At 45.0% G+C, this 23,800-nt stretch overlaps 1 protein-coding gene across 4 annotated transcripts in view; it reads right to left on the bottom strand.

The window, feature by feature from the left end:
- Nucleotides 1-23,800, bottom strand: part of zswim8 (zinc finger, SWIM-type containing 8) — a 194,740-nt gene that overhangs the window by 42,452 nt on the left and 128,488 nt on the right. For all 4 annotated transcript variants that reach the window (XM_041176604.1, XM_041176603.1, XM_041176602.1 and 1 more), the window contains 8 exons: nucleotides 22,367-22,487; nucleotides 19,680-19,881; nucleotides 17,548-17,723; nucleotides 15,096-16,086; nucleotides 10,544-10,675; nucleotides 6,355-6,534; nucleotides 3,339-3,522; nucleotides 1,375-1,473 (listed from right to left, as the gene is read on the bottom strand). In XM_041176604.1, the coding sequence (XP_041032538.1) occupies nucleotides 1,375-1,473; nucleotides 3,339-3,522; nucleotides 6,355-6,534; nucleotides 10,544-10,675; nucleotides 15,096-16,086; nucleotides 17,548-17,723; nucleotides 19,680-19,881; nucleotides 22,367-22,487 (2,085 nt within the window). The remainder of the gene's footprint in view (nucleotides 1-1,374; nucleotides 1,474-3,338; nucleotides 3,523-6,354; nucleotides 6,535-10,543; nucleotides 10,676-15,095; nucleotides 16,087-17,547; nucleotides 17,724-19,679; nucleotides 19,882-22,366; nucleotides 22,488-23,800) is intronic.

Below are 23,800 nucleotides of genomic sequence, written 5' to 3'. Positions count from 1 at the left end.
CTGGATGCCCCACCATCAACATCCTGGGGATTACCATTGACCAGAAACTGAACTGGACCAGCCATATAAATACTGTGGCAGGTCAGAGGCTGGGAATTCTGAGGCAAGTAACTCACCTCCTGACTCCTCAAAGCCTGTCCACCATCTACAGGCACAAGCCAGGAGTGTGATGGATTACTCCCCACCTGCCTGGATGAGTGCAGCTCCCACAACACAAGCAGCTCAACGCCATCTAGGACAAAGCAGCCCACCTGACTGGCACTCCAACCACCACATTAAATATTCACTCGCTTCATCACTGACGCACAGTAGCAGCAGCGTGTGTACCATCTGCAAGATGCACTGCAGCAACTCACCAAGGCTCCTTCAACAGCACCTTCCAAACCATGGCCTCTATCATCTAGAAGGACAAGGGAGCAGACGTTTGGGTACACCACCTCCTGCAAGTTCCTCTCCAAGCCACTCACTATCTTGGCTTGGAAATATATCACTATTTCTTCACTGTCACTGGATCAAAATCCTGGAACTCCCTCCCTAACAGCACTGTGGGTGTACCTACACCACATGGACTGCAGCAGCTCATGAAGGCAGCTCACCACCACCTTCTCAAGGGCAGTTAGGGATGGGCAATAAATGCTGGCCCAGCCAGCGACGCCCACAACCCATGAACAAATAAAAAATATTTGCAATACCATCCAATATTCACACATCTGCAAACTTTATTTATGTTAGAGTTCATCGCCTAACCCAAAAAGCAATTAGATCAAACTAGAAACTAAACCAAAGGTTAAGATAGTTGATCTGGTAGAAGTTAATCAGGAAGCAATAGGATCAGAACGACATTCTTTAATTTTTTTTTTAAATGGGTTATTTTTGAATCATTAAATAGCTGGTCAGTGTAAATTAATTTCCAATCAGCCTTCACCCCCTGCACTCACCTACCTACACCGGCTCCTGGTTAAGCACTGCCTCAATTATAAAATTCTCATCCTTGTTTTCAAATTCCTCCATGCTTTCCATATTCTCTGTAACCTCATCCAGCCCCATAACCTTCCGAAATATCTGCAATGTTCTAATTGTGGCCTCTCGAGGATCCCCCATTATAATTGGTCCACCATTGGTGGCTGGGCCTTTGGCTGCCAAGCTCTGGGACATCTGACTGGCTCTCAAACCCATGTGCCTTTTTTAAGACACCCCTTAAAATGTACTTCTTGGACCACGTTTTTAGTCACCTAATACCTCGTTATGTGGCTCGGTGTCATATTTCATTTTATAATGCTCCCGTGAACCACCTTGGGGCATTTGATTACATCAAAGGCGCTATATAAATGCAATTTGCTGTTGTGTTAACTGTAGAAACAAAGCTGTACATACCCAATGCAGCAACAGCTGCCTCAAAGCCGAGCTCCTCGTCTCCAGGCATCTCGTTGTTGCGATTACGACTTGGGGGCCTCGAGCCAGTTGGTGAAACAACTGGAAAAAAAAACGGAGTCGGAAACTTGTCTCGTTTCTCCCCAGTGTGCTAATTGCTGCCGACAAAACACTCAAGAGAAAAGAAATTATTCACAGAGGGTGCTGGATTGTTCAATTTGGCATTTTTGCATAAAATCGTCATTGAGTCACGGCAGCACTCGCTCGCAATAGTCTCTTCTCTCGCTTTCTCCTCATCCCAACATTTTGGTCACGTCTCTTTTGGGGTTAACTCCAATGACAGCCCACTTGGACTGATGGGCCACCTTCTAGCTCAGTGCCAATGCTCTCCCCACCCATTTTAAGAGTTTGGTTTTCTGTCATTACCAATTCAGACCCGCGCTAGATTATGTGGGTCACCACATTCTCTAATATCACACAATAGTGTTGCTTAATTTACTGCTGTCAAATTAAGATTTCAATAGTCATTACCTATTTTTTTGTACAAAAATATGCTGAGAGAGAGAGAGAGAGAGAGAGAGAGAGAGAGAGAGAGAGAGAGAGACTCAAACATTTCTCATTTAAAAATAGGAAAAAGGTGCTGGTCTTTGCCCCACCCTCCACCTCCCCTTGCCCCTGGTGACCAGGGATTATTCTCAGTTTGCAAATTCATACCAAGACCACTAACCAGTGCACTTTGTGGGTCTTTTACTCCCCTCTAAAGAGGCAGCAGAAGATGTCAGTGACTATAATACTCAGTGCTTCATGGAAAAGTAAGAAGCTGGAGAGAACCTTTCGGGGTTGTCAAAAAGTCTTGCGTCAATATTGGCAAAGTAGTTTCAAAATTGGATTCAGAAAATTTCCCAAAATAATCATCTATGGCAGTCAGCTTTTCCAACATTTTAATCCCAGTCTGCATCTCCATCATGAGAGCAATGGAATCATTACTTTAACACCATTCGTCCAAACACTGCCCACCCTCCCTTAGGGGGCTTGACAGGATGGTTGCTGAGAGGCTGTTTCCCCTTCTGGGAGAGTCTAAGACCAGAGGGCATAATGTCAGAGTAAAGGGGTCATCCATTTAAAGCAGAGATGAGGAGGAATTTCTTCTCCCAGAGGATAGTGAATCTGTGGAATTCTTTACCACAGAGGGCTGTAGAGGCTGGGTTGTTAAGTATATTCAAGGCTGAGGCAGACAGATTTTTAATTAGTAAGGGAATCAAGGGCTACAGGGAAAAGGCAGGAAAGTGGAGTTGAGGATTATCAGATCATCCATGATCTCATTGAATGGCGGAGCAGACTTGATGGGCCAAATGGCCTACTTCTGCTCCTATGTCTTATGGTCTTATGGTCTCTTATTCTTCAAAGCTATATCCTGCTTCTCAGCTACATTACATTGCCTCAGCATTTTTCCAACATGGAGTAGTTCACAAAAACTGTTTATTTCTCCAAGTGAACACAAAAATTCAAGAGCTAATCTCAAGTTATCAGAAAAAAAAACAAGAAAGAGAAGGCTGAGGGATGGCCTGAGATGTCTTTAAGAATATGAAGGGGTTTGACAGGGTAGGTGCAGAGAATACATTTCCACTTGTGGGTGAGACAAGAACTAAAGGCCATTAGTATGAGACAGTCACTAATAAATTCAGTAGGGAATTCAGGAGAAACTTCTTTACCGAGAGGGTGGCGAGAATATGGAATTTGCTACCGCGTAGAGTAGTTGAGGCCAATAGCATGGATGTATTTAAGGGGAAGCTAGCTAAGCAAGTGAGGGAGAAAGGAATGGAAGGATATGTTGATAGGGTGAGAGTGTCTAGGGGGCTCATGTGGAACATAACCTTGGCACAGATATGTTGGGCCAAATGGCTCACTTTGTGCCACAGATATGAAGTAACCATGTATGACTGGCTAACGGGGTCACAGAACTTTACCTGGAGTGCACAAAACATCAAAGATGAAACTGGCCAACATAAGTGGCAGGACAGGCCTGTAATCACAGAAGTTTCCTTCCCTCAGCTGTTCTGCCCTTTCTCGGATTGTGTTCATCTCACTGACACCCAATGGGATCTTCTTCAACAATGCCACAATTTCGGACTCCTGGTAGGCGAGCTTTACCTGAAAGAGTGGAAAACTTTGAGGATACATGCCACTGTGTTCCATTTGTAGGTCATAATTACTCGAAGGAAGAAAATGAATAAACTGCAGTCACTATAGTCATAAAGCAAACTGGTGAGAGGTTTCAGAATACAAAATGCACAGGCAGGGACGATGCAAATATCGCCCCTGGCTTAAAACGAATGCAACACCAACCAAAATTAATCCTGGACAGTGGAAGTGGGAAAAGTCGCATCGAGCTTTGTAGCGGTAACTGTATCGTTAGAAGATAAGATTTCAACCCAGCAGAGGGTGGGCTTCTGAGATCTCGGACACGAATCTTTCACTCAAGTGAGATTCATCATGGTCGAGCTACTTGTTGATGTGCAACAAGAAGACAATGCCAGCCTCAGCAGATTCCACCAGGATTGCTGACGCTGGTTTAGCAACTGCTCGAACAGCAGCTGTAGAACGGTGTTTGGCACCAGGCTAACTAACATCCTTGACAGAAGGCGGTATAGAGACGAACATGGGAAGCGGAAGAGAATGAAGAGGCAGAGCCATCATTGGGAGCAATCCATTCCATCAGGAATCTGACAGGATTGGGGTGCAATGTTGGTTTGACTCTGTCCAATTTTACTTTCCACGAAATCAATAAACAATATTGCCAGGATGCGAAACAAGCATTCCACCTCTTTTTAAAAATTTATTCTTTCATGGGATGTTCCAAAGAATATATAAACATACGAATTAGGAGCAGGAGTGAGCTATTTGGCCCTTCGAGCCTATTCCACCTTCAATAAGATCATGGATAATCTGATTGTGGCCTCAACTCCACATTCCACCCCCCTCCCCTGATAACCTTTGGCTCCCTTTGTTAGTCAAGAATCTATCTCCCTCTGCCTTAAAAATATTCAACAACCCTTCCCCCACCACTCTCTGGGGAAGAGGGGCATCGCTGGCAAGCTTAGGCCAGTACCTGCTGCCCATCCCTAATTGCCTTTGAGCTGAATTAGTCAACCAGATGGGTTTTTTTATGACATCGATGATAGTTTCATGGCCACCATTACTGAAACTAGCTTTTAATTCCAGGTTTTATTAATTGAATTTAAAATCCTACCAGCCTCTGTGGTGGGATTTGAACCTTTGACCTCAGAGCATTAGCCCGGGCCTGTGGAATATTAGTGCAGTGACATTACCAGTATCATCTGCACCTGATCCCGTCTAGTAAGTTGAGTTAAAATTGCCACCCTCGTGTTTTCTAATCAAAAACGCTCACTCACTCCACAGTTTACATTAGAAACTGGATTTGCTTTAACCATTGGTTAAACCAACAACAAATAAACCAGTCCATCACCACCTAGTGTGTGGAATTTAGTTTGTTTGCATCGATATTTTTTGAGGTGTTTTGCCCTTCCTCTCGGTAAGGTGGACTTGCGAGGAATATCTTCTCTGGTGGAAGCTGGAGCAGCTGGAGGCTGCCCAAAGTTGCAATTAACCTGGACCCGCCTGAAAGCTGCTTAAAGGTTCTAGGTGACTGGGCCGATGTTTTGTAAGGTTGGAGGAGGAAAGGGAAGCGTGCAAAGCAGATGGAAAAAGGATTCCAGCGCCCAAGTAAATTTATTTAGGTACGCGGCATGTAATGTTTTCATGTTGGAAGAAAAACAGTTCACACGTGGGTACTTGGTCGTGAATCGACGTATGTAATGGCATTCAAACACCTTTGTTCCAAACTCGAATGAAACCATTTCCTTTTTAAAAAAATATATATATTTATTCCTTCAGAGGAGCTGGGCTTCACTGACAAGGCCAACATTTGTCACTCATCCCTAATTGCCCTTGAATTAATTGGCTTGCTGGGCCAGGTCAAAGGGCAGTTGCGAGTCAACCGCATTGCCTGGGCCTCTGGGTTGACTGTTCCAGTGACATTACCACTACCCTGCCTGCTCTTTCCTACTTAGGCAGTTCTGCCAGGAGATGTTAAGCTTTTTCTGTTATTGTAAAACTGTGAGCAATCTCTGATCTGCAACATTTTTGTTCTTTCAAGTGGCTGAGGAGTATGCAGCCAATCTTGAAATTTACAGAATTTTAATTGAAATAAAAACACAATAGCCGGGGGGGTGGGGGAGGACTTATTAAATCATGTTTACCGCTGTTTTCAGCACATGAAATAGAATCCACAAGACTTTTTTTAAAAAAAACATAACTATTACAATTCCTTACATGGATATAACAGAACGCTCTGAATGTTTAATCTCCAAAAACAATCTCCCTTTTGTACACAGCCTACGGAATCTCCCAAACTGCAGGAGATCCAATAGCTCCTTTGCTCCCCCAGAAAAGAATAAACAATTCTTCTACACCAACTGAATTGGATGCACTGCACAACCTCGGCAATAAAACAGTAGCACCCCAAGTCCAGAAGTCCACTGGCGGGCAGAACTTTGGCACACTACTTTGGTCCCAGGACCTAGTCCCAAAACTCAAGGGATTGGGGATCACCACATTATGGGTGCCACTACCAATGTCCCACCCACTGGGACACTCAGATTCTAGAGCAGCTCCCTGTCAATTTCGTGTGGGAAAGCCACAGGAGAAGTCTGGGCAATGGCTGCAGGGAGTTCCACTCATTCCGCTCCTGATCCCGCTCTTGTTGGCCTGGGATCCAGTAGCAAATTGCACCGTAACCAATCTACCTTTCTGTGAATTCCATCCGCGCATGTGAACTGGCTTTACGTTCCCCTTCCGGCAAAGATACGGCAGAGGGAGCAGCTCCAGGAAAATCCACGTCCTTTTGTACTTTATTACAAAAAGGCAGACGATTACGATTATCGTTTTTTTACCCTTGCTCACCTCCAGGGCTTTCGTTGATGCTGGTGGTCTCTGCAGCTCCAAGGAAAACATTCCAATGCTATAGGCCAGATTGTGGAGTTCCTGCCTTTCACTGAGGACTATTAGCAAGAAGGCAGCTTTAGCCAGGGTATTGGTAGCAATTAGTGTTTGCTTGTGAGTCGAAACTTTGTTCTTTTTGCCCTGAAAGAGACGGATACTTTTATATGTATAATTCAACAGTTTTCAACAGAATTCAACATGAGAATGTGAAGTCTCAGGTGTGAAGAAGTTATTCATACGAACATATGAATTAGGAGCAGGAGTAGGCCACTCAGCCCTTCAAGATCATGGCTGATCTGATTGTACGCTCAACTCCACTTTCCCGCCTACCCCCACTAAACTTTCACCCCTCCCTTGCTTAACAAGGATCCATCTAGCGCTGCCTTAAAAATATTTAAAGACTCCTGCTTCCACCACTTTTTGAGGGAGTTCCAAAGACTCTCAGACCTCACAAAAAGTTTTGCCTCATCTCGGTCTCAAATGGTTGACCCCTCATTTTTAAACAGCGACCCCTACTTCTATTTGGCCCTTAAGAACATAAGAAACAGGGGCAGGTGGAGGTCACGCGGCACCTTGAGCCTGTTCCCACCATTCAATATCTTCGACCTTAGCTTCAGTTTCCTGCCCTGATCTCACATCAATTGATGCCCAAACATCCATCGATTCCAGTTTTGAATATTCTCAAGGACTAACCATCCAAAGAAGATTCACAACCCTCAGTGAAGAAATTTCTCCTTATCCAGTCCTAAATGGTCATATCCTTTATCCTAAGACTGTGACCCCTAGTTCTAGGCTCAATCAGAATTGACATAGCATTAGTTCCTCTTTCCCATTCTGTCTGCTGATTTTCTACTTTAACAACCAAGGTCTTTTTCCCATATCCTGTTAAAAAAATAATAAAGCCATGCTCTACACTCAGCAGCTTGGTAGTACAGAACTAGAATCTTACTGAAGAGAGAGATATGTTGCTGAAGCTTTTCATCCTGCACTCATCAGGACAAATGCAAGAATGCCAAATTTCAAACGATCACAACAATTTATACTGCAGGAGAAGAGGGTGCTGATTGGTTGGCAAGTTGACTCCAATTAGCTGAGGCGTTTCCAAGGATAAAGCAACAGGGATCTACAAGTTCCCCAAGCTTCCAGATAATTTAAAAAAGGCACAAGGCTTGAACATGTTCCTTTTGTTTGCAGAGAACAGGTCCCTGTCTATGAATACATGCCACTTCTAGCAAGCATAAATGAGCTACATTACAAGCTAGACTGGTTATCTTAAATTGGTTGTTAGTGTAGCTATTCACGCACTTAGGATTGTTCAGCAAGTGCTGCCCCAGTTGTAGACTCACATCTAACAGTAGACATTTTGTTTTGGGTTTTGGCATTTTTGCGTTAGTCCCGAAGAGTGTAGGATGAAAAGTTTTGGCAGCAAGTCTCTATTTTCAGCAACGCCCGGCACCCCCGTAACTCTCACCCCCTGACACCCCCGTAACTCTCACCCCCCTACACCCCCGTAACTCTCACCCCCCGACACCCCCGTAACTCTCACCCCCCGACACCCCCGTAACTCTCACCCCCCGACACCCCCGTAACTCTCACCCCCCGACACCCCCGTAACTCTCACCCCCCGACACCCCCGTAACTCTCACCCCCCGACACCCCCGTAACTCTCACCCCCCGACACCCCCGTAACTCTCACCCCCCGACACCCCCGTAACTCTCACCCCCCGACACCCCCGTAACTCTCACCCCCCGACACCCCCGTAACTCTCACCCCCGACACCCCCGTAACTCTCACCCCCCGACACCCCCGTAACTCTCACCCCCCGACACCCCCGTAACTCTCACCCCCCGACACCCCCGTAACTCTCACCCCCCGACACCCCCGTAACTCTCACCCCCCGACACCCCCGTAACTCTCACCCCCCGACACCCCGGTAACTCTCACCCCCCGACACCCCGGTAACTCTCACCCCCCGACACCCCGGTAACTCTCACCCCCCGACACCCCGGTAACTCTCACCCCCCGTAACTCTCACCCCCCGTAACTCTCACCCCCCGTAACTCTCACCCCCCGTAACTCTCACCCCCCGTAACTCTCACCCCCCGTAACTCTCACCCCCTGATACCCCCGTAACTCTCACCCCCTGATACCCCCGTAACTCTCACCCCCTGACACCCCCGTAACTCTCACCCCCTGACACCCCCGTAACTCTCACCCCCTGACACCCCCGTAACTCTCACCCCCTGACACCCCCGTAACTCTCACCCCCCGTAACTCTCAATTCCCCTTTTCAACACACATCAATCCAAAAAAAAAAACCCTTTGGAAATCTGTTCCACCCATCTGTGGCTATATCCTGCGATTTGTTGTCTAAATCTGTTCAATGCCTTTCAAACAGCTTTTCCCATCCTCCCAATTCCTATTTCTCACCGGTGTTCAATGCACTGGTGTGTGTCACTGTACTTTCTAACTACAGTGCACAAAGTCCCACCCAATGCCAGAAAGTAAAACTACAGACAAAAACACAACTGGGGTCAACGCAAAGGACAGAATGATGATAGAATTGGACTTGACTAGTTCACTGTGTGCTATCCTGTAGGATATCTTGCTTCAGTCCTCCATTATTAGAGTTAAGATGAACAGGATTATGCAGCACAGGAGGCAGCCCTTCAGCCCATCATGCCCTTTGAAAGGACTATCCAATTAGTCCAACTTCCCATAACCCTGAATTTTTTTTTCCTTTTCGAGAATTTATAATTTCCTATTGAAAGTTACTATTAAATCTACTTCCACCAGCCTGTTCAGGCAGTGCATTTTAGATCATCAGAATCCACTGTGTAAAAAAATACTCATCTCCACTTTTGGTTCTGTTGTCAATTACCTTAAACGTTTGCAACGTAAAAGCAAAATAGCAATTCAATGTTCACTTAAGATGTATTTGCTATAATCACATCAAGTGTGAGCTACTATTTTTATTCCTCACAGTTTTTCCAGTGTGTTCAAACTGAAAGATATCCAACAGTGCAATTAGATTATGGTTTTTGTCTTTCCACAGTTTGATTACCTGTATACGGCATTTCAAGTTGTACAAGACGAGTAAAATGCTGGTGGCACTACATCTATCACTTGCAGTGGCAGTTTAGGGAGCAACTCGAGGTGACAAATTAAAAGCATCACTGAAGATGTTTCCTACATCAAAGCATCATCAACTCATTAATATTTCAATTCATAGCACCGCCACAAATCTTTTTATGTGGAAGTAGAGTTACATTGTCTCTACAGCACAAATCTGGCCATTCGGCCCAACTGGTCTCTGCCAGCATTTATGTTCCACATGAGCCTCCTTCCACCCTTCTTCACTGCACTCTATCTACATATCCTTCTATTCCTCTCTCCCTCATGTTTATCCAGATTCCCCTTAAATGCCTCAATGATATTTGCCTCAACCACTCTATGTGGTAGCGAGTTCCACATTTTCACCACTCTCTGAGCAAAGAAGTTTACTATTAGTGAATTCACTATTGAATTTATTAATCTCTATCTTACATCTATAGCCCCGATTTTTGGCCTCTCCTACAAGTGAAAGCACTTTACATCTAGCCAATTAAATCTTTCCACAAACTTAAATACCTCCATTAGGTCCAGCATTGGCTTCCAGTCTGGCAACTTGATCTTAAGATCCTTGTGTTGACCTCATTCTCACCCTTTCTCTGTAAATTCCTCCAACCCTACAAATCCTCTGTATCGCCCCAGTTCTCACCTCTTGCGCATCCTCAATTTTCATCACGTCAACACTGGTGGCTGTGCCTGGGCCCTAGGCTCTGGAAACCTCTCCGATTCTCCCTTCTTCTTGAAGTCACTCCTTAAAACCTACTTCTTTGACCAAGCTTCTGATCGCTTGTCCTATTATCTCTCTCTGTGTCAAATTAGTCTTTTTAACACTCATGCAGAGCCCCTTGGGATGTTTAACTATGTTAAAGGTGCTGTCAGAATGCAAGCGGTTGTCAAGAGAATTGTAGGCACAAACTCACAATCATTAAAAGCTGAGAAGACAGTGTTTAAAGAACTGCCAGTCTTTCCAAAGATTCACAATAAAACAAAAGAGCAGCAACTGGAATCAATCGAGCATTCATTAATTATTTTTCATACCTTCGTCTGAGGCTGTTCCACCTTCAAATCCGGAGGATTGGCCAAGAGGTCTCTGGCGAGGTCAATCGCCAGTCGACAAGCTTCGTTATTGTAGCCGTGGGCATATAGTGCCTCCACACAGGCAAACAACACCTAGAGAAAACAGGCTTAAATTAAACCCACAGTAAAGAACCTAGAACCAGATGAAACCTGGCACTATAAGCAGAGTTATCCTTCTTCCAAGATAAAAGCAAAATACTGCGGATGCTGGAAATCTAAAACAAAAACAGAAAATGCTGGAAAAACTCAGCAGGTCTGACAGCATCTTTGGAGAGAGAAACAGAGTTAACATTATGAGTCTGTATGACTTCTTCAGAGCTGCTCATACGGACTTGAAACGTTAACCCTGTCTTTCTCTCCACCGATGCTGTTAGACCTGCTGAGTTTTTCCAGCATTTTCTATCCTTCTTCCAACCTTTTTATTACATTTATTCTTTCATAGGGTGTGGGTGTCACTGGCAAGGCCAGCATATGTTGCCCATCTCCAGTTGCCCTAGAACTGAGTCGCTTGCTAGGCCATTTCAAAGGGAAGTTAAGAGTTAACCACATCGCTGTGGGTCTGGAGTCACATGTAGGCCAGACTGGGTAAGGACCTGAAGGGCATCAGTGAAGCAGGTGGGTTTTTATGGTCACCATTACTAAGACTAACTGTAAATTCATGTAATGTTCATTGAACTTAAATTCCACCAGTGCCCATGGTGGGATTTGAACCTATCCCGAATACATTACTACTATGTCATTGTCTCCCCCTGCTCGCTACATTTATAAATTCTTCAGAAATCACATCAGTTAGGTGTCAGCTGTAGCACTCATGCCTCTGTGTCTGAAAGTCCCACTCCAGAGGCCCCAGCACCTGGCCTAGGCTGATGTTCTACTGCATTACTGAGGGAGTGCTGCTCTGTCACTCTTTACAACAAACAGACATGACCTGCCTTTTCTCTTTATAGGTGCTGAGTGACCTGTTGTGCATTTCAAGTATTCAGTACAGGATAGCTCTTTTTCCATCATTATGTAAAACATCGCCTCTGTCTTTTGGATGGAACGTTGAACTGAGGCCCTATCTGCCCCCTCAAATACCCGAGAGGTGCCACAGGGCTGTTTTAGAGAATAGCAGGGGCTATTCTCCAGTGTCCTGACCAATATTTATCCCTGAAACATCATCACTAAAACAGATTATCTGATCATTATCAAGTGCTTTGTGGGAGCTTGCTGTGCACAAATTGGCTGCGGCACTTCCTACATTACAACAGTGCCTACACTTCAAAAAGTTCTCCATTGGCTGCAAAATGCTTTGGAATGTCCTGAGGTTGTGAAAGGTGCTACATAAATGCAAATCTTTTGTTTTTCAATTGAGATCACTTATAAGGCTGGAAGCTTTCATCACATCTGTTGGACTAATTTTGAACCCAGCTCCCAGAGGTGAAGAGAACCACGTCTGCTTATCCCAGGACATCATTCTATCGTCCCAACTCACAATCTTCACCCACAAATTGAGAATTACTGCAATGAGATGCAGGAGTATCCACGAACGCTCTTCATGTTTGATCCTTAAGAGTATCGGCTGACACAGGGGACTAGCCCACTTGTTTCAGGCTCTCCGATCCAGGTTACTGGTCTAAGACTACATCCCAACCAGCCAAAAAAAAAGACCATAAGGATTGAAAGGAAAATCTACAATTGATGAAAAATCTGAAATGAAAACAGAAATTTCTAGAAACACAAAGTAGGTCAGTCAACCTCTGAACTCTTCACACCCCAAGACATAAACTGTCTTTTCTCTGTTGTGTATTTCAGGTATTCAGTGCAGGATAGCTCTTTACCATCATTATGTAAAATGTCAATACATCAGACCAGAGACAGCACCCCAAAAGCAGTGTGTACCCTCAACAAGATGCACTGCAGCAACTTGCCAAGGGCTCTTTCGACAGCACTTCCCAAACCCATAACTTCTACCGTCTGGAAGAACAAGGGCAGCAGGCTTAAGGAGATAGCACCATCTGCAAGTTCCCCTCCAAGTCACACACCATCCTGACTTGGGAACTTTATCTACTTATCCCAGGATATCATTCAATCATCCCAACTCTCAGTCTTCACTCGCAAATTGAGAAATACTGCAAATGAGATGCAGGAGCATCCTTCATCATCACTGGGTCAAAGTCCAGGAACCTGCTACCTAACAGCACCACACTGACTGCTGCAGCTCAAGAACATGGCTCACCCCCACCTTCTCCAGAGAAATTAGCGCCAGGCAGTAGATTTTAAGTAACACTCACATCTTAAAAGTTTAATTTAAAAAAAACAAATAAGCCTGTACTTCTTGCCCGACTTTACAGTGGGTGTATTGAAACAGGGGCTGACTTACATAGTTAGGGTATTGGACTTCCCTGCCAACTGGTTTCATTACTTGTATAAATGGCAGCACTGACAGATGTTTGTTGAATTCACATGTCGAGGTGGTGCTCAGGAGGATGTCAATTTGATGCCAAAATTGTAGCATGAAGGCAGGATAATCGAAATACATTCAGAAACTTGAGGCAGTGATCTGGGTAAGCCTAAAGTATTTCCACTAAAACAGGAAACAGGCTCAAACCAAATTCAGCTTACATGATTTTCACTCTAGCACAAAGCCCACCAAAAATTGCAAAATTTTGCAAATTGAACAGCAGGTGCCTGACTCAAATGGATGCAGGGACGATGTTCCCTCTGGCGGGGGGTGGGGTTCTAGAACAAGGGGTCATGGTCTCAGGATACAGGGTTGGCCATTTAGGATTGAGATGAGGAGAAATTTCTTCACTCAGAAGGCGGAAATCTCCACCACAGAGGCTGTGGAGGCCAAATCATTGAATATATTTCAGAAGGAAATAGATTTTTAAGACTCTGAAGACTTCAAGGAGTATGGGGGCGAGAGTGGGAGTACGGTGTCGAGATAGAGGATCAGCCATGATCATGCTGAATGACAGAGCAGCTCGAAGGGCCGAGTGGCCTCCTCCTGCTCCTATTTTCCATGTTCCTAAATACCTCCTGAACTGGCCTCTAAGCCATTCAATCGTAAAAGCAAATCATTGCCAGCAGCTCAAGGCAGTCCATCACTAACTTCCCAGGGCACATAAGGAGGGAAATCTGTGCTTGAGATTTGTGAAGGCTATTCATCAGTGGAGCAATGATAGTTTAAATGAAATACAGAATGTCAGGTGTACAAAAACTGAGTGAGCCTTACTAGCATGCACTGTGAAGGCCAAAGGCCTTTTCAAACTCAAGTAATCTGTTTAAAAACTCAGGTTGTATTTATCACTGTTAAACAGAGTCACTGGTCTACGATAAAAACTAAAGCAGCAAATTCAGCTGGTTTAAGTGCTGCACAGAGTATTTCAAAAACTGACAGAAAGTGGCACATTGATGGCTTTCAGACTGGTCTTCTTTTAAAACGTAGAGGAATTACTTCACAAGAAATTTTTTTTATACATATGCTTTATCAGGTAAACTCTGTCTTTAATACTCCGAGCAACAACCTGTAAGAAATCAATAACTTGAGGGACTCTGATCGCTTAACAAGAAAGGGAGGTGATGTTGCATTTGCTGATAGTGATCTAAAGATTTCTGTAGGATCCAAAAGCAATAGAAAATTACGGAAAAAGAGTTTAAAACTAGACGTACAATATCAGGGCAAACTCTATAATACTGTGTTTGAACAAATAATTAGATGCTTCATTGGACAATTGTAGCTTAAGGTGGATTTTGATAGGACAGCATGAAGCTGTCAACAAAACATCCTGCCAGTCTTAGAAAGAAATGTATAAAAATCATTACAAAGTACACTATAGCCAGGCAACTGGGTGATTGTATGTATAGCTTCTTGTAATGTATTTGTAACTAATGATTGAATTGCTAATGGGTGTATTGTTATTCAAATCTAGTAAAGACATTAGTGTTTAATTTGAGCTTTGAGTGTTGTCTCAATATTTCTCACAATTCTCATGCCCGAACAGTGGAATAATTTGTCAGGGGCAGATGGTTACATCTTACAGGAAACTGAGGGGTGAACAATAAATATGGTAGTATTTTCAGGATGTGCATGTCTCTGGCCTATTCTACCTTTGCCTGAAGTGGTACTGGGCTGCATTCTTGAACTGCTGCAGTTTTTGTGGGACGTGCATCTCCAAAAAACTGAGACAATTGTTTTTGCAAGTGGGTACCTTCCTGATTCACATCAGATAGCATAAAGGGACAATAACAGTGTGGAGATTGGAGTCCCTGTGGGCCAGATCAATGTGGAGTGGCACGTTCGCTTGCCTGAAAGACATTCGTATACAAGTTGAGGTTTTTTTTCAGAAAGGACAATCTGGAAAATTTGTGGCCATTTTGTTTTTTGGTTAAGTTCTGTTTCATAACTTGCCCTGATAGAATTTGAACTCATGATCTCTGGGTTATTAATTCTGTGCTACAAAAGCTGCCCGACCATACTCGCTGTCCATCAAAAGTCAAAGATTTTTTTTTTTGAAAAGAAAGCACTTACCTCCATCCTACTCTCTTGTTCAAGTGGTTTTAACCCAGCAAAGATGTCCTGTTCCTCTTCATTGCTTCCATCTTGTTTTTCCTCTTCTTTAGCCACTTCCTGTGGATTAAGGTAATAAACTTGATAGTCATCCTCTCCCGTGACATCGGCAATTTCCGACCCATGTGTTTTCGATAAGGAGCCAGTCTCTGCAAGAGCTTCTTGTTCGCCATTGCTCATTTCTTCAACCTGTTCTCCAGCCTGCCCCTTCGCCGCAGTGCCGTTTGCTTCGGGGTCAAAATTTTCAGCAAAGAAACCTTCATTTTCATCTGGATACAAGCCCTTGTAGCTGTTGGTGGGACCATCGTCAAAGTCAAAGGTATTGCAGGCTTCAGCCCCGAGTGCAAGGTTCCCGTCGTCCAGGCCGAGTTCTGCCAGGTCGGGTTCCAATGAGCTGTCCTCGCTGCTCGTCCGCCTTTTCCCTGAATGTTTGCTGGCAGAGCATTTCCCCTGAGGTAGTTTACATTTGGTTGTGCTCGGCTTATAAACGGGCTTGTCGGCCTCGGTTGACGCCCGGCTCAGGTTGGTCCGGGAGACGTCGGAGGTAGCTTTCCTTTTGGCCGCGCTGTCTTTCGGCCGGACGGCCGTTTCTGGCGGGGTCCTGCCTTTGCTGACCGGCGCCAGCTTCGCCCCGGCAGCCTCGGGCCCTTGAGTTTTTGGCGGGGCCGCGCCGCCAGCCTCGCAGGTCGGATCGGCGCTCGGCGCTTCCCCGCAGGCCTTGCTGCTCTTGTGTTGCATCGCTTTGGCCCAGCAGAAGCTGCTCTTCTTCTCGGCGCTGTTATAGGTGATGCCCGGAATGGGGAAAGCCTCCTCCCAGCTGAAGTAGCACGCCTCCACCGCAGGCTTAAAGCCTTGGAAGAGTTTGTCCAGCAACTTACGGTGCTGCCCTCTCTTCACAATTTCAATCACCTTCAGGTGCCACTGCCTGAGCTGTGAGCAAAGCTCTTTCCTCCTGCAACAGCAACAAATAAAATTAAATATTACAAAACGTTTAAAGCAATTATCAAATTTTGGGTGGTGCAAAGAGAGTTCCGCTACGTTCGGGGAGTTGCAGCTGTACAATCTACATGGAATTCACTTTTTTTGTGATTTGAGCTACCATTTTGCAATGGGTAACTAAATTTAAGCCTGCATTTCTTTTAAGCAGCCCTAATCAATCCAACACTAGAGTCTCTGAGTCTGCGTTTATGCTGCTGCTTTTGCTTCGATGCAATGTCGTGTCCGTGCACAGCAGCAACTAGAGAATTCTGCTAAGAGCAGTGAAGCATTGCAAGGCGAAGTCCCTTCCCCAGGTGGTCTCGCACCGCCTGCACCTTCCCAAGGACCTGCATTTCAACATCAGTCCAATCACAAACACAGGAACACTGATGGGGAGGAAAAGACCAGCTACTCCGTCAGGCCTGCCCCGCTCCCAGGGCATCAGGACTAGGTGACTCCCTTCCCCTTCAACCCACCTCACTGCACAGCTACGTAAGCCAGGACAAAGCAACCCGCCACATCGGCAGCTCCTCCACCACCTTAAATATTCACTCCTTTCAACACCGGCGCATAGTAACAGCGCTGTGCACCATAAACAAAATGCACTGCGGCAGTGCTCCCTTGGCAGCACCTCCTAGCACGCCGCCTCTGCCACCTTGAAGGACGAGGACAGCAGAGGAATGGAAACACCACCGCCTGCAAGCTCCCCTCCAAGTCATACGCCATCCTGGTTTGAAACCATGCCGCCATTCTTTCACTGTTGCTGGGTCAAAATCCTAGAGCTCCCTCCCTGACAGCACTGTGGGTGCACCTACACCATATGGACTGTACCAGTTCAAGAAGGCCGTTCACCATCATCTTTCCAAGGGCAACTAGGGCTGGCCAATAAATGCTGGCCAAGCCAACGATGTTTACATCCCACAAAAGAATCATAAAAGGTAATCTCCCAGGGGAGGCAAAAAAAGACAGTAAGAAAACCCAAGGGCAAATAGACAAAACATTCCTATGGAAAATTCCTCTCCACCTCTCTCAGGTTTGGAATCCCAGTCCTGGAGGTTGCGTGGAATTATTTCTAGGCCTTCCGAATGGAGACAGTTCCAGAATTTAAGGAGAGTATTTTCATACTCCAGACTCTTTGTTACAGCAGTGGTTACACTTCATTGACTGTGAAGCACTTTGGGGTAAACTGAGGTCATGAAAGGTGCTATATAAGCAGAAATCTTTTTATTCAGGTCCTAGCGAGTTCGAGTCAGATATCAAATAAACAAAAATCACAACCATCCAAGTCATAAGAAAATGTAGGTCTTTATTTTAAAATCCAAACTCAACAATCCCAATAGTTTGAGTTACCTGCTCTCTTCAACTGTGCTAGGGCCCTGCGCTACAGGGAAACAGGGATCGCCTCAGCTTCTCAACGATAAGAACATTTAATTACCTCTGAGGGCTCATGGTGGGATCCAGGACAGCCAGCCGCCATAAGACCACCATCTCGTCACACATGCTGGCACACGCGTGAGCTGCCACTTCCGACTGGCCATTACTACGGCCTGTGTGACCACTGGCGCTGCTGTGAGATGCGGAGGTTCGGACACTGTACCACCACCCAATTATCTACAGATTAAAGGAATTGGAACAAGAATCATCAGCTGAACTTACTGGAATTTGAGTTTGCCGTCAAAACAGCATTAAACTTGAGCATTTCATCTGTGCAAAGCCAAACCTGGGCACAATCTACTGTTACTCTACAGCCCTCTTGAACTCCCACAGTCTGTGTGTCTGCCAAACCACATCAAACAGCTCTTAAGAATCAACCACTTCACTGGTGCTGGACCAGAGTCATGTACAGCAGAGTTGCTGCACTTTATAGGCAAACAAAACGCCTATATTGGGCACAGCAAGATCACACAAACAACATGAGATAAATGGCCAGTTAGTCTGTTTCGATTGGGGGATAAAGGGTTGGTCAGGATACCAGGAGGAAGCTCCCTGCTTGGCATTTATCCCTGTAGATTTTGCCCCCTCCTCGCTAGGCAGGTAGGGGCCTCAGTTTAAAGTCACATTTCAAAGGTGGCATATTCTGCGACACCCCCTCAGCACAGGCCGGGTCAGGTCCCAGCAACATGCTCTCGTCCTGAAATGGGACTTGAACTCACGACGTTCAGACCCAGAGGTAATCAGGATAGCTGAAAGTCAGCTTATTGGGCAGCAGCATGAGAGCATAAGAAAGAGGAGCAGGAGGAGGCCATTCAGCCCCTCAAACCTGCTCCACCACTCAATAAGATCGTGGCTGGTCAGACCTGGTCATCAACTCTGCTTTTCTTGCCTGCTCCTCAGTTCCCTGGATTCTATTGTAGTTAAAAAAACCCGTCTCAGCCTTGAGTGTGTTCAAGTGACCCAGTCTCCACTGCTCTCTGCATAAGAGAATTACAAAATTCACAAACCTCCGATGAAGAAATTTCTCCTCATCCCCATATTAAATCGACAACCCCTTACACCATATGCTCCCTAGTTCTAGATCTCCCCCAAGAGCAGAAACATTCATCTTCTCAGCATCAGTGTGAACTTTTAGAACAGGCTCTTTTCAGAATGCTGGGTTAGTCACCAAAACAATGCAGTGTTAAAGCACATGGAATGAGGTTAAAGGTTGCAGGAGCAAGGACAAAGGTTATGCAAGGGCCTGGGTGGGGAACCTCCTAAATGCTTTCACCATATTCGCTCTGTTGTTGCTGTGGAACCTGGTCCACAGGGAGGGAATATTGGCACTGCCCGTGAATCTTAGGATGGTGTCAAAACAAATCCATGGGTGTCATTTCATTTAACGACTTGCAGTTTCAAAAGGCAAGAGAGGTGGTTTGAAACTAACAAGCAAAACAAGAAAGCAACCAGCTTCAGTGAACAGGATAAAGTCTTATCATGCTTCTCTGTGCAGCTATCGCCCTGTCCCGGCACACACTCGCTCTGGTGACTCACACAATCAGTTTGTGTCATGATAAGGGAGGCGCATTTGTCTTTGGAGAAATTACATGCCTGGTTACTTAATGGTGCGTCTATACATGAATGTTATACAATCGGTGCAACCAGTCTGAGACTGAGTTTGTGCTGCTCAGTACAGACTGGTACTCTCCCAGCCAGCAATGGACCACAGCTTTGATCAAATGCACGTATAAGCAAGCACAGGCCTCTGCTCCCACGTGGCAATTGTTTCAAGTGTATTGGTGGCAGGTTCTGTAACCCACATACTCAAAGTGCTCATTGTAAGTTCTGCACAGGAAGTGCAAGAGATCCCAGACATTCCTTGTAAGGTCGGCTCTCCTCGCTTCGCTATTATACTGTCACTTTTGCATCATTGCAATCGCTGCATTCCCAGCACAAATGCGATGGGCCAAATGGCCTCCTTCTGTTTCTGGTCCTATTTCTGCCTTAAAGCTATAATGTGAACGCCCGAGAGTGATGTTTCCTCACTCCCTCACCGAGAACACGGTTTTACTACACGCACATTTTCCAGATTTTAACAAGGGCTGAATGAATGTCCATGTTTAAAGGGAATGAATTTGCCCAGTGCCTTACCTGCTCATACGTCAGACACTGATCGGTGAGAATTTCAAGGAGGGGAGCTGCATTACTATCGCGGCGTTTGAACATCTCGCGGACAATAGATAAAAGGTTCCAGATGCCCTCTGGCTCTCGCCCACGAAGGGGGCGTAGGAGACAAGCCCACTCCGCAGCAGCTGGTGGCTCCGTTGACGATAAATACAAAGAGTTGACATCACTGCAGAGAGATCAAGACACATATTACAATGAGATCATTATTTGTTTGGTGGGGGGTTGGGGGGAGAGGGGTTGGAAATTTGCATGACTGCAGGGAAAGAACAGAGGAGTAGTTGGAAGCTCAAAGAACCCTCTCAAGTGAGATGGGCCAAATGGTCTCCTCTTGTGCTGTCTGAATGGATCATTCAAGGGTGAGCTGAAAACACAAACATGAATTGGACTGCAGCCACTGAATGTACCTTAGCAAACACGCGTGGACTTCCAAATGTTTATCAACACATTCCCTGCAAAAGATTAGGGGCATAAAAGCCTTTGAATTTAGTAAGATTTTAAATTTTAAAAGGTGCATGACAAGATATTAAAAGGGAACATTAATTTTTAGCTGGGGGCTAGGCCAGCATTTATTGTAAACCCCTAGTTGCCCTGGAGGAGGCGGTGGTGAGCTGCCTTCTTGAACTGCTGCAGTCCATGTGGTGTAGGTACACCCACAGTGCTGTTAGGCAGGGGGTTCCAGGGTTTTGACCCAGTGACGATGAAGGAACAGCGATATATTTCCAAGTCAGAAGAGTATGTGACTTGCAGGGGAACCTGAAGGTGGTGGTGTTCCCATGTGTCTGCTGCCCTTGGTTGCGGAAGTCACCAGGTTATAACAGTTATCACGCACTAGCGTGATATGAAATTTATGGCACTGTAATATCATAAACAGAGGACTCCGACTCATGCCTTTAGCAACCATTTTATTCTCAAGTGCCATTAAGAAAAGATGGGTTCAATTAGATTAGGTTCATCTCTAATATAGCTGAATGTTAGATTGGAGTAAGTTCGGATGTTGGGCTAAATTAGAATCAGTCAGTTTAGATTAAGATGGGTTACATTAGCAGAAATAAATAAATAGAAGAGATAGAGGTTTGAGAAAATTACTAGCAGAACTAATTGCTTCATTTTTAAAAAATTAAACTGTACTCAAAGGCCTACTTTAGTAACTTAGCATTATTACAATAGATGATGCATCTCCTAAAGTTTAATGCTTTATTGCCGGAAGATTAACACTGTCACAGTCTGTGAGTTGAGAAGGTACAAACTGTACAGACCAGAAAGACTGGCAATCCTTGGGCCTGGCACCAGTATACCGGATATAGTCACTTCACTAGAGAGCCAATCTAGTTTAGAAGAGCACTAATCTGGTTGCTAAAAGTTATGAAAAAAGTCACTGTCGTGGTCATTAGTCTGTGGAATTCTCTTCCACAGTGAGCAGTGGAGGCTGGGTCGTCAAATATATGCAAGGCTGAGTTAGAGAGATTTTTAATCGGCAAGAGAATCAGGGGATATGGGGAACAGACAGGAAAGTGGGGTTGAAGCCACAGTCAGATCAGCTGTGATCTTAATGAATGCTGGAGCAGGTTTGAGGGGCCGAACGCCTACTCATGCTCCTAATTTTTGTGCTCACGTGCGAGACTACTCTGATTACAAAGTTCTGACATAAAGGGCTTGATTTTAAACACTTCCCACTCCACATGGCAGCAGTTTCAGCCATAGACAAGGCTCCCACTAAAGACCGGCAAGGACGCTAATTTGAAAAAAAGTGATGACATAATTGAAGGCACGATCTGATGACATCATTGACGTCATGACCCAATATTAACATCAAAGCCTGGGAGGCAGGCAGAGTGGTCGTGCATTTTGCTGATTGAACACAGTTAGCTGCCGGGCCTGCCTCTGCATTCCATGGACTACACTTCAACAAAATAAATTCACCGTGAAGTGCGCTGAGCCATCCATAGGATAGCTCACTGCAACACAAGCCTCTTTCACCAATTGATTCTGGTCATACAGAGGAATACAAGGAGAGCGTTAAAATAATATCTACGTATATTTGGTGTATTCCCAATTTGCTGTTTGGTGCAAAAAAACTGGAAACCTGAGCGGCTTCTCTGATTGAGAAAGAGAGATAGACAGTCTAGCATTTCTATAGAATTTTTGTTAATTGCCTCGGGACATCCCAAAGTATTTTGCAGCCACTGAAGTACTTTTTGAAGGGTAATCACTGCTGTAATGTAGGAAACATGACAGCCACTTTGTGCACAGCAAGCTCTCACAAACAGCAATGTTTTAATAGCTAGAAAAGCTGTTTATGTGATGTTAATCGAGGGATAAATATTTGCCAGGGCACCTGGAAGAACTCCCCTGCCCTTCTTCAAAATAGTGCTGTGGGAGCTTTACACCCACTGCGGAGAGCAGACAGGGCTTCGGTTACCTGTCTCATTTGAAAGATGTGCTTCTAACCAGTGCAGTACTGAGGGGGCCCCTCAGTGCTGGACTGGAGTGTCAGCTTTGGTTATTGTGCTCAAGCCTCTGGAGCAGGATGTGAACCCACGGCTGTCTGACTCAGAGGCGAGAGAACTGCCCACTGGGCCACAGCTGACATGGAATGAAAACTGTGACACCTAGGAATACCAATGGAAGAAGGGATTAAGGGAAAGAATTACCTGAACACAACAGGAGAGGGGCCACAGAACTTGTGGAGCGTTTTCTTGATGTTGTCACTAAGTGTAGATTCATCAAGGTACCAGGTGCTCTGGTCTGAAGCAGATGGTCCAGCAGTGGGATCTGTCAATAGCAATCAACTTTTTCAAGTGAATTTAAGGTTTCCCACAGTTAAAAGCTGGCAACAGAGTTAGATCATTTTACAAAAAACTTGCTGAGCCAGAAGTACAAGATATTACTTTACAGTATTTACAGCATAGAAACAAGCCATTCCGCTCAACAGGTCTATCCTAGTGTTCATACTCCACACGATCCTTCTCCCACCTCACCTCTAACGAATCCTTCTACCCCTTTCACATTCTTAAACATATCTGTGCTATTCATCTCATCTCCTCCCCGCGGTCGAGAGTTCCACATTCAGGTCAAGTGGAAAGAACCGTTCTCGATCTCGGGCTGTGTAATACTCAAAGCGGCAGGTGCTTAATACTGATAGTGGTCACCTGGCTCACAGTAACGTGTCTGTCCTCAATCCATGCAAAGAGTAATGGGGAATGGCAGTAATAAATGTCACAAGCAATGTATTAGATATGATCAGCACTGTATAGCAAGGTCCTGGAAGCCACACCTCACTAAACCACCTGCCCCATGATAAACCCTTATTACACTGCACGTTATATTAGCAATGGTTCACCAGGTAATTTGTTGGGGTGAAGATCTATTGCAGTATTTTGAAAATTTGCACATCAGTCAGAATGGTCTTGGGCATTATAAATCTCTACTTCAAAAGAATGAAGCTGGATTTGGTTTTGACTGAGTCATTCTTGCAGCTTCTGGCATTTGGTTAGGCAAAGTTCTCCATTTTGTTTCCTGTGTGTAGGATACGTGATGTCACATTATGTTCTGCAACTGCACGATACATGGACATCGGAAATCATGCAAAAAGACAAAAGTAAGGGGAACATAACCTCCAAACTTAACATGTATTGGTGACTTTCTTTTCCCAGTGAAAAATCTTATGAAGGATCTATAACCTACTGGAGACTTTTCTTGGCCCATGAAAGTTTATACATTGTAACTCTGTAATTTTCCAATCTTTCATGCTCTTATTTCCTACTAGCTGCTGCAGACCGAGTCTGTAAAACCCAGCCAGTGTCTGATAGCTGAGATAATTCTAGTGTAGCATCGAGAATATTTAATATGGCAAAGAAATTGCTGCAAGGGAGTCAGTATTAGATTATGGTCGCTAGTCTACAGAGCCTAAATTGTGGATATCATTCTAATTACTTGCAAAGGCAAAGTGTGATGGAAGGTCCTCTGTGGGGTCCATCATGGCCAATTGCATTAAAAAGCCGTCCTCTGTCCTGTTTACCAGCTCAGTCACTTTTCCACTTGTGACATTCTGAGTTAGTCAAAGTCATCCATTATTACTACATACA

Source organism: Carcharodon carcharias, chromosome 28, assembly GCF_017639515.1.
Source record: "Carcharodon carcharias isolate sCarCar2 chromosome 28, sCarCar2.pri, whole genome shotgun sequence".
NCBI classification, from domain to species: domain Eukaryota; kingdom Metazoa; phylum Chordata; class Chondrichthyes; order Lamniformes; family Lamnidae; genus Carcharodon; species Carcharodon carcharias.
The sequence above is the reverse complement of the archived record's forward strand: the minus strand, read 5'-3'. Positions and strand labels throughout refer to the sequence as shown.